Source organism: Misgurnus anguillicaudatus, chromosome 12 (assembly GCF_027580225.2).
Source record: "Misgurnus anguillicaudatus chromosome 12, ASM2758022v2, whole genome shotgun sequence".
In the NCBI taxonomy this organism is placed as follows: domain Eukaryota; kingdom Metazoa; phylum Chordata; class Actinopteri; order Cypriniformes; family Cobitidae; genus Misgurnus; species Misgurnus anguillicaudatus.
Window position 1 is genome coordinate 23,732,495 of NC_073348.2, and position 12,628 is coordinate 23,745,122.

At 36.7% G+C, this 12,628-nt stretch overlaps 1 protein-coding gene across 2 annotated transcripts; it reads left to right on the forward strand.

Annotated features, from left to right (window-relative positions):
- Positions 1-254: 254 nt before the first annotated feature.
- On the forward strand, positions 255-12,463 carry etf1b (eukaryotic translation termination factor 1b). Of its 2 annotated transcripts, XM_073874153.1 has the most exons (11): positions 257-452; positions 821-926; positions 1,904-2,079; positions 2,316-2,455; positions 4,301-4,439; positions 4,715-4,907; positions 8,989-9,116; positions 10,204-10,374; positions 10,453-10,517; positions 10,825-10,972; positions 11,062-12,463. In XM_073874153.1, exons 2-11 carry the CDS (start codon positions 841-843, stop codon positions 11,142-11,144), a joined length of 1,329 nt encoding a protein of 442 aa, XP_073730254.1. In that variant the 5' UTR covers positions 257-452; positions 821-840; the 3' UTR covers positions 11,145-12,463. The 2 variants fall into 2 exon arrangements, with proteins under 2 accessions (XP_073730255.1, XP_073730254.1); XM_073874154.1 differs by lacking the exon at positions 11,062-12,463 and having other exon boundaries at positions 255-452; positions 10,776-10,915.
- Positions 12,464-12,628: the final 165 nt, after the last annotated feature.

Below are 12,628 nucleotides of genomic sequence, written 5' to 3' on the forward strand. Positions count from 1 at the left end.
AGAAACAATCTTTCAATGCACAGCATTTATCACAATAGCATATTCCCTTGGTCTAATTGGGATTTTAAATTTGTTGTCAAGAAACTCTGTGTATGACAATAAATCTCCATCAATAATTGATGTAAAGCCTTATGTAAAGTGTGTAATATTCGCCTTCGCCACTGTGTGGCCTGATGAGCTCACAATTCAGCGTTGTTACACCCTCTTTGATTGACAACAAAATCATCCAATAACAGCCCTTGAATCACCCCAGCAAGCGTTGCGTTTTCAGGAAGTGATACTGCATGGAATTTCTGCTTTTCTCCCACGTGAGCCTCCACCAAAGCACCACGCGCAGCAAGGCTGAACCGGCTGCTAACGATAATATCACGTCACTGTAAAACAACGGCGAACTCGCTGTGGACCACAAAATAACTGCCGTACGGACACGGCGGAGCGGATCATTGTAGTGTGTGAGTAGGCTACCTCAAAGTCACACATGTAACAGCGCATCTGAGTTATTTAGCAATATATGTATATTTACTTTAAAAAATAATAATAATATGTGTGTAATACTGGTTGTGGAAGGACGCGAGCTGCGCGTGGCATAGTGCAGGGATGTTATTATCGGGGCCCGCGATGCGTTAGCATGTTAGCGCATCAAACTTCATTCCTGTTTATTATTTAACACATAATAACCATCTCGTAAATCACCTCACGTTTCAGATCCATCGCAGAATCCCTTTTAGTGAGCCTTTAAACGAACTGTTTTTGTTTTAAATAGCGGATTGTTAAACTAATTCATGTTAGCAAGCTAAAGTTAAATGCTGTTTCTCCGCAGGTCCAGACAGCGCGAGGAAGATGGCGGACGACCCCAGCGCAGCGGATAGGAACGTGGAAATCTGGAAGATTAAGAAGTTGATCAAAAGCTTGGAGGCGGCCAGAGGGTGAGTCTTGTCCCGTCTCATCCTCTGTGTTTGTAGTAAATGTATTGCAAATTGCATGACAAGCAGCAGCATCTAATATAATTTGATTCAGATTGGGTGGACCACATGCTAGCCTGCTTGCTAACAGCTGTTGAGGAGAGAAGCATGATGGATGGAGAATGAGAATACGGGAAATATATCGCTGCATTTTTGAATTATCTCACTAAAGTGAAGTTTAATTATATATTATTTGTGATATATTTTTAAAATTCAAAGCAGCTCCGGGATGACCTAAAAATTGGTTGGTTGAGATGATGTGGTTAAATCGCGTGCAAATGTTTTGCTTCTTGTTGTTTAAATGACGTGTCCGTGTGTAATGGCTATCTTTAATCAATCAGTCGCCATGAAGCCATATCTTCTTGTTAATGTTGATTCAAAGATGAAGCTATGACGAATTTGTATACATCGCTGTAAATAAGTCATACATTTATGGATTGTTAAAAAGCGTTTTGCTGTTAAGTGATGTAATAAATCACTTTGTGAGTATGCATTCAATGTATGTATGATAATGAAAGACTGCTGTGCTATTGCATATTGCATTTTTGACTACTTGGACTTTAGTCTAAATCGGTGGTCTCCAACCTTTTTGAAAGCAAGGGCTACCACAATAGAAAACCAAGCTTGGGGGCTACTTTTTTGATGTACTCTACTCAAAATGTTTGTTTTACTTAATTTAATTAGATTTTACTTGTTGATATGTTTTAATCATTGTTTAAAATGTTAACATACTTAAAAAAGTCAAGCTAATATACAAATATGTAATAAGTATTAAAATTGAGGATTTTAACAGAATGTGCTTTGGCTGGCAAATCCCAGACTCCGTGCAGGCAACCTGGTGCCCGCGGGCACCATGTTGGAGACCACTGTTTTAAATTAATACTCAATTAGAGGTGTAAATCATATGGGTTTACATGTGAAACTTTCATCTTTGTTCTCAGAAATGGAACCAGTATGATATCTCTCATCATTCCACCCAAGGATCAAATCTCACGTGTAGCGAAGATGTTAGCCGATGAGTTTGGCACGGCCTCCAACATAAAGAGCAGAGTCAACAGACTGTCTGTGCTGGGAGCCATTACCTCAGTACAGCAGAGACTCAAGCTCTACAACAAAGGTGAGTGTGTGTGTTTTTGGCAGAGACCTTTTTATTTATCTGAGGGGTTTTTGTTGGTTTGGTTTGCGGTTTTCACATGGGTGGTGTTTAAACATTAAGCTGGCAGTTCAAACAGATGTGCTGTGTGTGTATAGGTTCAATGGAGCGTACATTGTATGGCGGCTGATTTAATCTTTTTTTTTTTTGGGTGTGGTTTCTGCTTATCCCCTCTCATAACCCTTTTTTTCATCATGCAGTGCCTCCTAATGGGTTGGTGGTGTATTGTGGCACCATAGTGACAGAGGAAGGCAAAGAAAAGAAAGTAAACATCGATTTTGAACCTTTTAAACCAATCAACACATCCTTGTATTTATGTGACAACAAATTCCATACTGAGGTGAGCAAGATGTGTTTGATTGTAACCAGTGTTCGTAATGGTATGGCATGAGAAAATTGTGATACTGTTTTGCGTTTATGGCTTTTCTCATTGTCAGTTGTTGTCATAATAAGGAAAGGTCATTTTTCAGTAATATAATATTTGAAAGCTCATAAAAACAAATATTTGCATTATTTTTCTTTTTGTAACAATTTCGCAGAAGGCTTATAATTGGGAAAAATCCATAACAAGCTAAACTTGTATATTTTGTATATATATGTATTTTTAAGTTAAAAACATTGTAAAAATATCTATTTAAAATTCTTCTTGTATCTTCTTAAAAATACAGAAAAACTGCGTTAAAATCCCCACGCGGAGCAAACACAAAAAACCATAGGCTACATAACAGACTCCACAGTCGGCATATAAATATCTTCTTTATTTAGTTTGACATGTTTTAGTGAAGAAAGATGACCATATTTAGCCTACCTGCTCCAGTGAAAGCCTGTTCTTCATTCTACAAAAATGCCGGCTGCGGAGAAAAGTGGTTATCCGGTAAGAACAACAGACGGATCTAACAAAAACAACATTGTTTAACAAATAACGTAAGCTGACTTGATACCTTATTGCTGACTGTGCAAAGATTTAAGCATTTGTTGTTTTACTGTTTGCTTTAAACGAGCATCTGCAGTTATCCTCATTCTAACAAGAGGGCCGCATATAATAAATGTTCTTCGTTTTGTAGGACTGCTCGGTTATGGGCAAAATCCAGGTTATTTTGGTTTCATTATCACGATTATTTAACATAATCACTGACTATGCTATGACTTTAAAACATGAATTTATTTAACCATTTTATTAAAGGGATAGTTCACCCCAAAATGCTTTATAATAGGAAAAAAATAATACTATGGAAGTAAATGGAATGCACAAACATTCCTCAAAATATCTTCCTTTGTGTTTGTCAGAACAAAGTCATCTATGCAGATTTGTAACAACATGAGAGTGAGTAAATGATGACAGAATTTTTGGGTGAACTATCCCTTTAAGGGAGTGTTGCATTACAGGCTACATGTGTCAAAGCAGTGGTGCCTTATAAATACATCAGTCCAGCAGCATGCAATTTATATTTTTAGCGCACAGTAATTATTTCACTTCAATTATCCTGTTTTTGTTATTGTTTAGTCAAAAATTGAAAATCAAAAACAGATTTCGTTCTTCTTTGTCTGTATTGTATCAACAAAGTAAACTAAAGTATAGGAAGCTCACAAATCTGTCATGATGCAGGGATGCATAGCACATTCGAGCAGGAAAACTTTTTTACTACCCGGCAGTGTTAAAATTAAATACTTAAATTAGTCTACGATCATAATTGCCAAAACAATCAAAAAGATACAAATGAACTTTCATGTATATTTTACTTTAAAATATGTATAATACAATACAGATTAAGTGAAAAAACATTAAATGAGTGTTCTATAGCAGAAGCCTATATGCCTTAACCCTTCAGAGGCGCTTTAAATTTTTTTTAAAATATAATTGTATCTTTTAAAATATTTATTGTAGATTTGATTATTCGACCAGTCTATATATATATATATATAATGTGTATATAAACGCCACCTCCGTTAAAAACGAGATGATGATAATATTAACCAAATGCTCATATGCACGTATTATACATTCATAAAAATACTTTAGTTTAAATCCGCACAGACGCACTTAGTGGGTGTTGCATCTGAGCTCTTCGTGTGTGTGTGTGTATGTATAGATGTATTACCAGGTTCATAATTCATAGTTAATTTATAACAGCTTTCTAAAACATCTTTGCACGTCATCTGTCTTAAACAATTTTTATGTCCCTAGGCACTAACAGCGCTGCTGTCAGACGACAGTAAGTTTGGCTTTATTGTGATCGATGGTAGCGGCGCCCTGTTTGGGACCTTACAAGGCAACACGCGGGAGGTGCTGCACAAATTTACTGTGGATCTGCCCAAAAAACACGGTAATGTTGGAATCAATTTGTATCTGAAGAGTTTGGTTCCAAAACGAGATTTTGGTCCAAACATGTTTATTATTGTGTTATCATGTTTTTATTGTGCTACTTAGCTGTATTCTTTTAGTTATGAAGGCTTAAAACAAACCAACTGCAGATTGATTAATATTAATTGGAATGTACTGGAACAAGTTTTTTGGTTTTGGAACCAAACTCTTCATTTTGAGTTTCTGTATTTGTATATCTTTGAGTTCCTTAAGCAAATGTATTTTTCACACCCTCAGGCAGAGGAGGTCAGTCTGCTCTTCGATTTGCACGTTTGAGGATGGAAAAGAGACACAACTACGTGCGTAAGGTAGCAGAGACGGCTGTTCAACTGTTTGTGTCCAATGACAAGGTGAATGTGGCAGGCCTGGTGCTTGCTGGATCGGCAGATTTCAAGACTGAGCTGAGCCAGTCAGACATGTTTGATCCGAGGTATTTTAAATGTAGTAATTTGCTAACAGTAGTACATGTCTGCGATTTTGATTTTATTAAAATGCCTTAGTTACCTTCTGATTTAAGGCTATTTTAAAATCGTCTTTAAATGACCTAAAAAGATGCACAGCTGAATGTATGTAAATGAAATATTAGGGGTGGGACAAAAAATCGATTCTTAGATGAATCGCGATTCGGACGTGGGCCGATTCTGAATCGATTCACAAATGTCAAGAATCGATTCTTAAATGTTAGTTTACAAAATACGTTATCAGAACCAAAAGGCGGAACACATCTGGGGGAGCGGTGCTCCACACGGACAACTTAAGAGAGTGCGCACTGCGCGAGCGCAAAGCGGAGCTTACAAGAGCAAAAGAGAAAGAAATAAGGTCTAGAACAGCCCTGTTTGACTCATTCTAAACTGCAAGAAAACAAGATACACTTTGGGATAGTCTTGCTCTGCCTTTTCTCTGTTCAGTGAGCGGCAGGGAGAAACAGCGCATTTAATTTAATGACTCTAAGTTCTGACTGTGCTATAGCGTTTCCCTAAACCATCCGCTAACTGTTTAGATATGACATGAATATACTTCTGTAAAAATATGCACATAGTTTGTTATTCAGTCGCTGGATGCGCTGCATTATATAAATACAGTAATACTGCCGATCACTGTGTATAATGATAATGCTAGACGCACGTCAGTTTGTGGAAGTTAATGACGGTTAACATATAGAACTAATATGTCACGTTTAATTACTATTTTTACTGGTTTTAATGTCTTACAATAGAAACAGGACATATATGTATATAAGAATGACATTATTTATCCCTTAGCTGCATTCAAGTACAGTGTATGACAGTTCAGAGACTAGTAGCAAAAGCGCAAACATTAACCTGGCTTTGAGAGCAAATGTGAGGTAATGACGTCACAGATATGCAAATTAGTACGTCAAGAATTGGGACCCTAAGAATCGATTCTGGATCGATTCACGAGGGTCCAAGCGATTCCCACCCCTATGAAATATGTCTCTTCCTGTGAAATCCTGGGTAAAATCTCATCTAATTTTGAGATTTGGTGCATCAAAGTATGATTTTAACCTTTGCCGTGACCTTACTTGGTATTAAAGACATCAAGGTTATATTTTACACAATGTTTTTTACACTATGCAAGATGATTTTATGTAGAAAACAATGAGTTTAGCTGGGTTTTCTCAGGAAGGGTAACAAATTTCTTCAGCTTCGGTGCAAATGTTGTTGTTCTCAATCTGTGCTTGTGCTTTTCTTCATTGTCGATGCATTTTATGTTGAATATGCAAATTCTGTACTGGTTTGTTTACAGACAGACAAAGTTGTTAGGACAAACGTTCTTTTGAAACATTGGTTTATATGCTGACTAGGGCTGCACGATATTGAGAAGTATGCGATACTACTGTTGAATGATGCAGTAACAATATGTCTTCCCTAGAGAAATGCTATTTCAATGCTTATTTTGTTATCATTTATATATATATAATTATCATACTGAAATAAACAGGTAATACATATTCTTCTGATGTAGTTAAATTTAAAAAACTACTATACGTGTGACAAACAACTAGTAATGTGTGACCATAACCCAACACTTTGATTTATTGAAGATTTATGTTAGTTTTATAAATCCAACCACCCTAAACTATGTTTGCCGCCTTGTTGGCATGAACAAAGCTATACTACACTTTACTGTTACTTTACTGCAATACTTGTAAAGATGACTCCCTTTGACGGGATTTATTAACATTGTGAGAGGGTTCGAAAGACTATCAATCTTTTTACAATAATATGTAGGGATGCACCGATTTTTTTTGGGGCTGATATCGATTTAAACAGACAACTTCTGGCCGTTACCAATATTAAACACTTGTATACAATACTATACAGTTGGTTTATTAGCTAGTTTATTTCTGCATCAAATTATTTTTACTGAACATGGATTGGATCTAATTAATATTCAACTGACCAACATAATAAGAGAGGCACAAATTAAGCTAAAACAAATATAATAAGACAGCATGACAACCTTCAAAGGTGGTTTTTGCTATTCAGCATTTATTTTATTAACAACATTAACTCATTTTTTTTTACATATAATGGATTTCTTTATGCAGTTAATTAATAAACAATCGGTATCGGCCTGTCTCGGGCTATTGCCGATATGCCGATGGTTTCAAATTCATCAAAAATCGGCCGATACATCAGTGCATCACTAATAATATGTATGGTATATTAAAGATCGACAATGTTAGGTCTATAGATTATAAATATTTCTAAATATTATAAATGTGATAGGTTTATGTAGAAGCAGTAAAAGTGCCTCTCTTTCTATTCCTCTCTTGCCGATTAAAAAAAGCTTAATCTACTCATTATTTTAGATTCAAAAGTCTACTTGCTGTCATGGTGATTTTACATTACAGCTTTGCATTTTTTATATCTTGTGTCAGCTTACATAAGAACTGTTTGAGCTATAATTGCTCGTTCAGTGCAATGGGCTTGACATTAGCATTGCTTATTTGCTCCCATCTCTGTGCTCTCTGAGCAAACACTTTGAATATGAAAAGATGGGTCATTAATAATAATAATAATATTATTCAAATGGGAAAAATAATGTGCAGTGAGTGGTCATGACTTTATATAAACAAGAGCTAGTTGTTATCGCCATAGAAACCGTAGGCACGCTTGAGACCCAAAGTAATTAAACTGGGACCGACTTGTTCCCGACTGACCATTTAAAATATAGACCTGCAATCGTACGTGTCCTCCATGAAGACCTGTAGTGCATACAACTCGGCTCAAGTTCAGAAACATGGAAGGATACACTGTGACATGGAGCTTGCTTTACAACTCACCCAATTCATCGAGAAACAGAGAGCACGCGAAAGCCCGCCCAAGTAAAGTCAGTGTGTGGGAAACACCTTCTGATTGCTCTAATTTGGACAATCTAAGCATGCAACAAACAAATGATAGACACGTAAAATAAAAGTTATCGCAACTCTCTGCGATATAGATGTCGCATATATGGCCATCGCACTAACAATAAATTTTCTATATATATTGTGCAGCCCAAATGCTGACCACATTATAAAAGTGTTAAAGGAATAGTCTACTCATTTTCAATATTAAAATGTTATTACCTTAACTAAGAATTGTTGATACATCCCTCTATCATCTGTGTGCGTGCACGTAAGCGCTGGAGCGCGCTGCGGCACTTCGATAGCATTTAGCTTAGCCCCATTCATTCAATGGTACCAATCAGAGATAAAGTTAGAAGTGACCAAACACATCAACGTTTTTCCTATTTAAGACGAGTAGTTATACGAGCAAGTTTGGTGGTACAAAATAAAACGTAGCGCTTTTCTAAGCGGATTTAAAAGAGGAACTATATTTTATGGCGTAATAGCACTTTTGGGAGTACTTCGACTCGGCGCAGTAACACCCTCCCTCTCCCATTATGAGAGTGAGAAGGGGAGTGGACTTTTCAGGCGAGTCGAAGTACTCCCAAAAGTGCTATTACGCCATAAAATATAGTTCCTCTTTTAAATCCGCTTAGAAAATCCGCTTTTATTTTGTACCACCAAACTTGCTCGTATAACTACTCGTTGATGTGTTTGGTCACTTCTAACTTTATCTCTAAATGGTACAATTGAATGAATGGGGCTAAGCTAAATGCTATCGAAGCGTTGCAGCGCGCTCCAGCGCTTATGTGCACGCACACAGATGATAGAGGGATGTATCAACAATTCTTAGTTAAGGTAATAACACATTTTAATATTGAAAATGAGTAGACTATTCCTTTAAGATAGGGATGTCATGCTCAGAAGTGTTCATGAAAGTTTCTGTGTGATTTCTGCATTCTTCTAATGTTTTAAGGAATGCTTTTAGTTGCATACTAAGTATTAGATATTTCTACACATTTAAAAAAATGCAGACTTTTCTGAGCCCGTGTAGTGGAGATTGCTCTTTTTAAAAATAACTTTAACTAAACTTTTACATTAGCAAACCGTATACATTTTTTTTTTCTGACATATTGATTCTTCTGTCCATGTAGAGGTTACAAGCGAAGGTTTTGAAGCTGGTCGACATATCGTACGGAGGAGAGAATGGGTTTAACCAGGCCATTGAGCTCTCAGCGGAAGTTCTGTCGAATGTCAAATTCATCCAAGAAAAGAAACTAATAGGTATTTTAAAAAGAAAACAATTACAGGCTTTGAAAGTTATATGCAAATGTACATTTCAAAGTTATTTAGTGGCATTTAATTTATTGTAATAAAAAATTTTTTTGTTAGAGTCTCCCTCTAGTCAAGAATTGCATAGTTTAAACTCATCTTTGAGCATCATATTAGCATATGTAACAGTTTTAAGTTCTTGATGCTTTAATTAACTGCTTGAATGTAACTCTACACCCTTACGACATTTATTATACGTGGATCTATGATTATACGAATTAGTCCCGCCTCCATCCTTTTAGGCCATAGATGTATACGTAAATAGATGCTACATTCGGCAGTTTCAGACACATAATTGCTAAGATCAGTTTCACACTAGTGCTGCCTCACGATTAGTCGCAACTAATCGTTTGCAGAATAAAAGTTTTTGTTTGCATAATATATGTGCGTGTACTGTGTATAATAATTATGTTTATGTAAATACACACACATAAATGTATAATTTTAAGAAAAAATATATTTATCTAATAAATATTTATATTTATATATAATATAGATTAAGAAACATTTGCATGTGTATATACATGTTTATATTTATATATAATTATATACATGCATGTGTGTATGTGTATTTATACATAATTACTATACACAGTACACCCATATATATTATGTAAACAAAAACTTTTATTCTGCAAACGATTAGTCACGACTAATTGTGAGGCAGCACTATTTCACACGATGCATACGTGAGCACTGAGTCTATGCGGCATCCATACATAATATCTATAAATGAACCCACTGATCCACACGTTCAACTGTGTTGATATGATTGGTTGCGTGTTTGTGACGTTGGAAACAAAGGCGATTTTTAACTGCAGGAACGAGTCTCCAATTTTATGAGGAAAATACTCAGCAATGGTGTTAAAGATGACTGAAAACATTAAAAAGCCACATAGACATACAGCAATAAAAAAAACGCAATGCTTTTCCCCACAGTGGGACTTTTAGTCAATACATACAATTTCAAAGAAATTGATTTACCCTTGTTTCATGCTTGACGTTTCATGATCTTCCTTGGATTTTTTTTCTCTTTCAGGACGATATTTCGATGAGATTAGTCAGGACACAGGGAAATACTGTTTCGGAGTTGAAGACACGCTTAAAGCGTTGGAGATGGGAGCGGTGGAGATTCTTATAGTTTACGAGAACCTGGACACCATGCGCTATGTCTTGCGCTGTCACGGAGAAAACACTACACCTGAAAATGGTATACATGCTTTTATTTAGCACCAATTTTTTTGGAAAGTTGATTTTGCTCATATTAACTTCATTCTTTTTTTATTAGATGAAAAGATACTCTATTTAACACCAGAACAGGAGAAGGACAAGTCTCATTTTACTGATAAGGAGGTAAGCATTAAACAATTCCCATTAAACAACCTTATGGAGGTCCCATATTTGGGCACACTGATAATCTCAATAACTTGAGGTTTATCCTTAGGCTGAAATCTTATTGCCATTTTTTGTAGTTAAACCCTTAAATCCTAAGAATACCATGATGAGCTCATAACAGTTTTGCTTTGATGTATTTGGGTATAAACATACACAGTTGGTTGAACTGATCTATCATTCCTGTTGTGTAATATTTACTTATCTTTGTGTTTCCAGAAAGCCCTATAAACAGTAAGGCTAACTGTGCAGTATGCGTTTGTTTTAGACGGGTCAGGAGCACGAGCTGATTGAGAGCATGCCGCTGCTTGAGTGGTTCGCCAATAACTACAAGAAGTTCGGAGCAACGCTGGAAATCGTTACAGATAAGAGCCAGGAAGGTTCACAGTTTGTGAAAGGCTTTGGGGGCATTGGTGGTACGTGCTCGCTGTAAATGATCATATGAGTAAACATTAGTTCTGGTGTTAGTTCTATCTACTTGCTTATCTACTTGCTCTTTTTCCAGGAATTTTGCGGTACCGGGTGGATTTCCAAGGCATGGAGTACCAGGGGGATGATGACGAATTCTTTGATTTAGATGACTACTAGGTAGTCGGGACTGACACAAAAGAATATTCCAAAATAAGATTTTCCCCCTTCACCTACCCCGCAAACGACAGGGGAGCGAAGGAGATCGAATCAGCAGGAGGGAGAATAAGCATTTGAAAACACGTCAGAGGGTCTACGTGTCCTTGGCTTTTAAAAATACAGTGACTCCATCTCTGAACTGGAAGAGGCCGAGTTATCTCCTCTACACTAATAACCGGGTCATCGCAACGGCATGGCCTGTCTCTGCCTATCCTGCCTCGGCTCTTCACAACACACTTTAGGCTTTGAGATCTACTTTTTCTTCCCTTCTAATCTCACTCCTTTCTTCCTTCCAACTCTTCTTTTATAATGCATATGCTGCTGTTATTTTATTCAAATGTATTATATTTTCTTTTATTCAGTGTATAATGAAAGCAGTCGCGCTGTACTGCTTACAAACCTATTACCAGGCCTCCATTATAATTTTCTGGTGAGCTCAGACTTGATATATGTTGCCTTGTTTTTGCTGTAAACCAGTGTGGTGGAGGTAGTGGTGGTGATGATGCACTCTGAGCCAGCGGTACACTCCGCTCCTCCCATCACATCATTGTGCCCACATCTTGCCCTCAAATGGACCATATGGTAACCGGACCCATCCCCCTGTGTTCCACCACTTCCTTCATGAATACCGAGAACCAGTTTTCCTCTCTCACTTGTTTTCCTCAGCCCCAGGAGATGCAAATTCTCGAAATAAACTATATATGAGTGCCTGATTTTTGCAGTTTGCGAGATATGACCGCACAGTGTACCAGCATCCGGACCCTAACTTCAGCCTCCTGCTATTTCACGTCAAATCTTAGCTCCCAGCACTCATTGGCATATGATGGCGTCTTTACCGGCTGAACACATGCATGGGAATGTCACGTTGGACGTATTATGGGGTGGGGAGGGGGGATTACTGTGTTTAACTGTGATGTGTGAGTGAGTTAATGTCAGTTTGGCTGTTTTTTTTTTCCTTTTAGAAGTCATATTCCTGAACCACAGACTCTAAAGGGTCTAATTTATTTTCATTTGCCCCAGTTATGTTGTAATAACAGATTGGTTTTAGATAAAGACTGCCAATGACATTTTGAACCTTTACTAATTGTGGCATAGTCGGTGTTTTGACACCTACTAAAATAAACTGATCCAATAATGTAAAAGGAGAAAATCAAAATGATCCACGATATTTTAATTATGTTGTATATTTTATCATTTTCTTTGTTCCATCACTATTTTGTATAAATCATTTGTTACATCTGGACACAGACATTAAACGTTCTCATTGTTTGCTAATTGCACTTTAATCTTGTTTATTTTGCAAAGTATTTGTTTATTTTACAATATTCTATGGGAGATAAAGACGTAAATAATAACGCCCATTTTTAAAAGCTTAGTATAAACGATGCATTAGATATTCCTAGTGCATTTATTACCCATGACAGTATATTGTTGGTGTAGGAGTT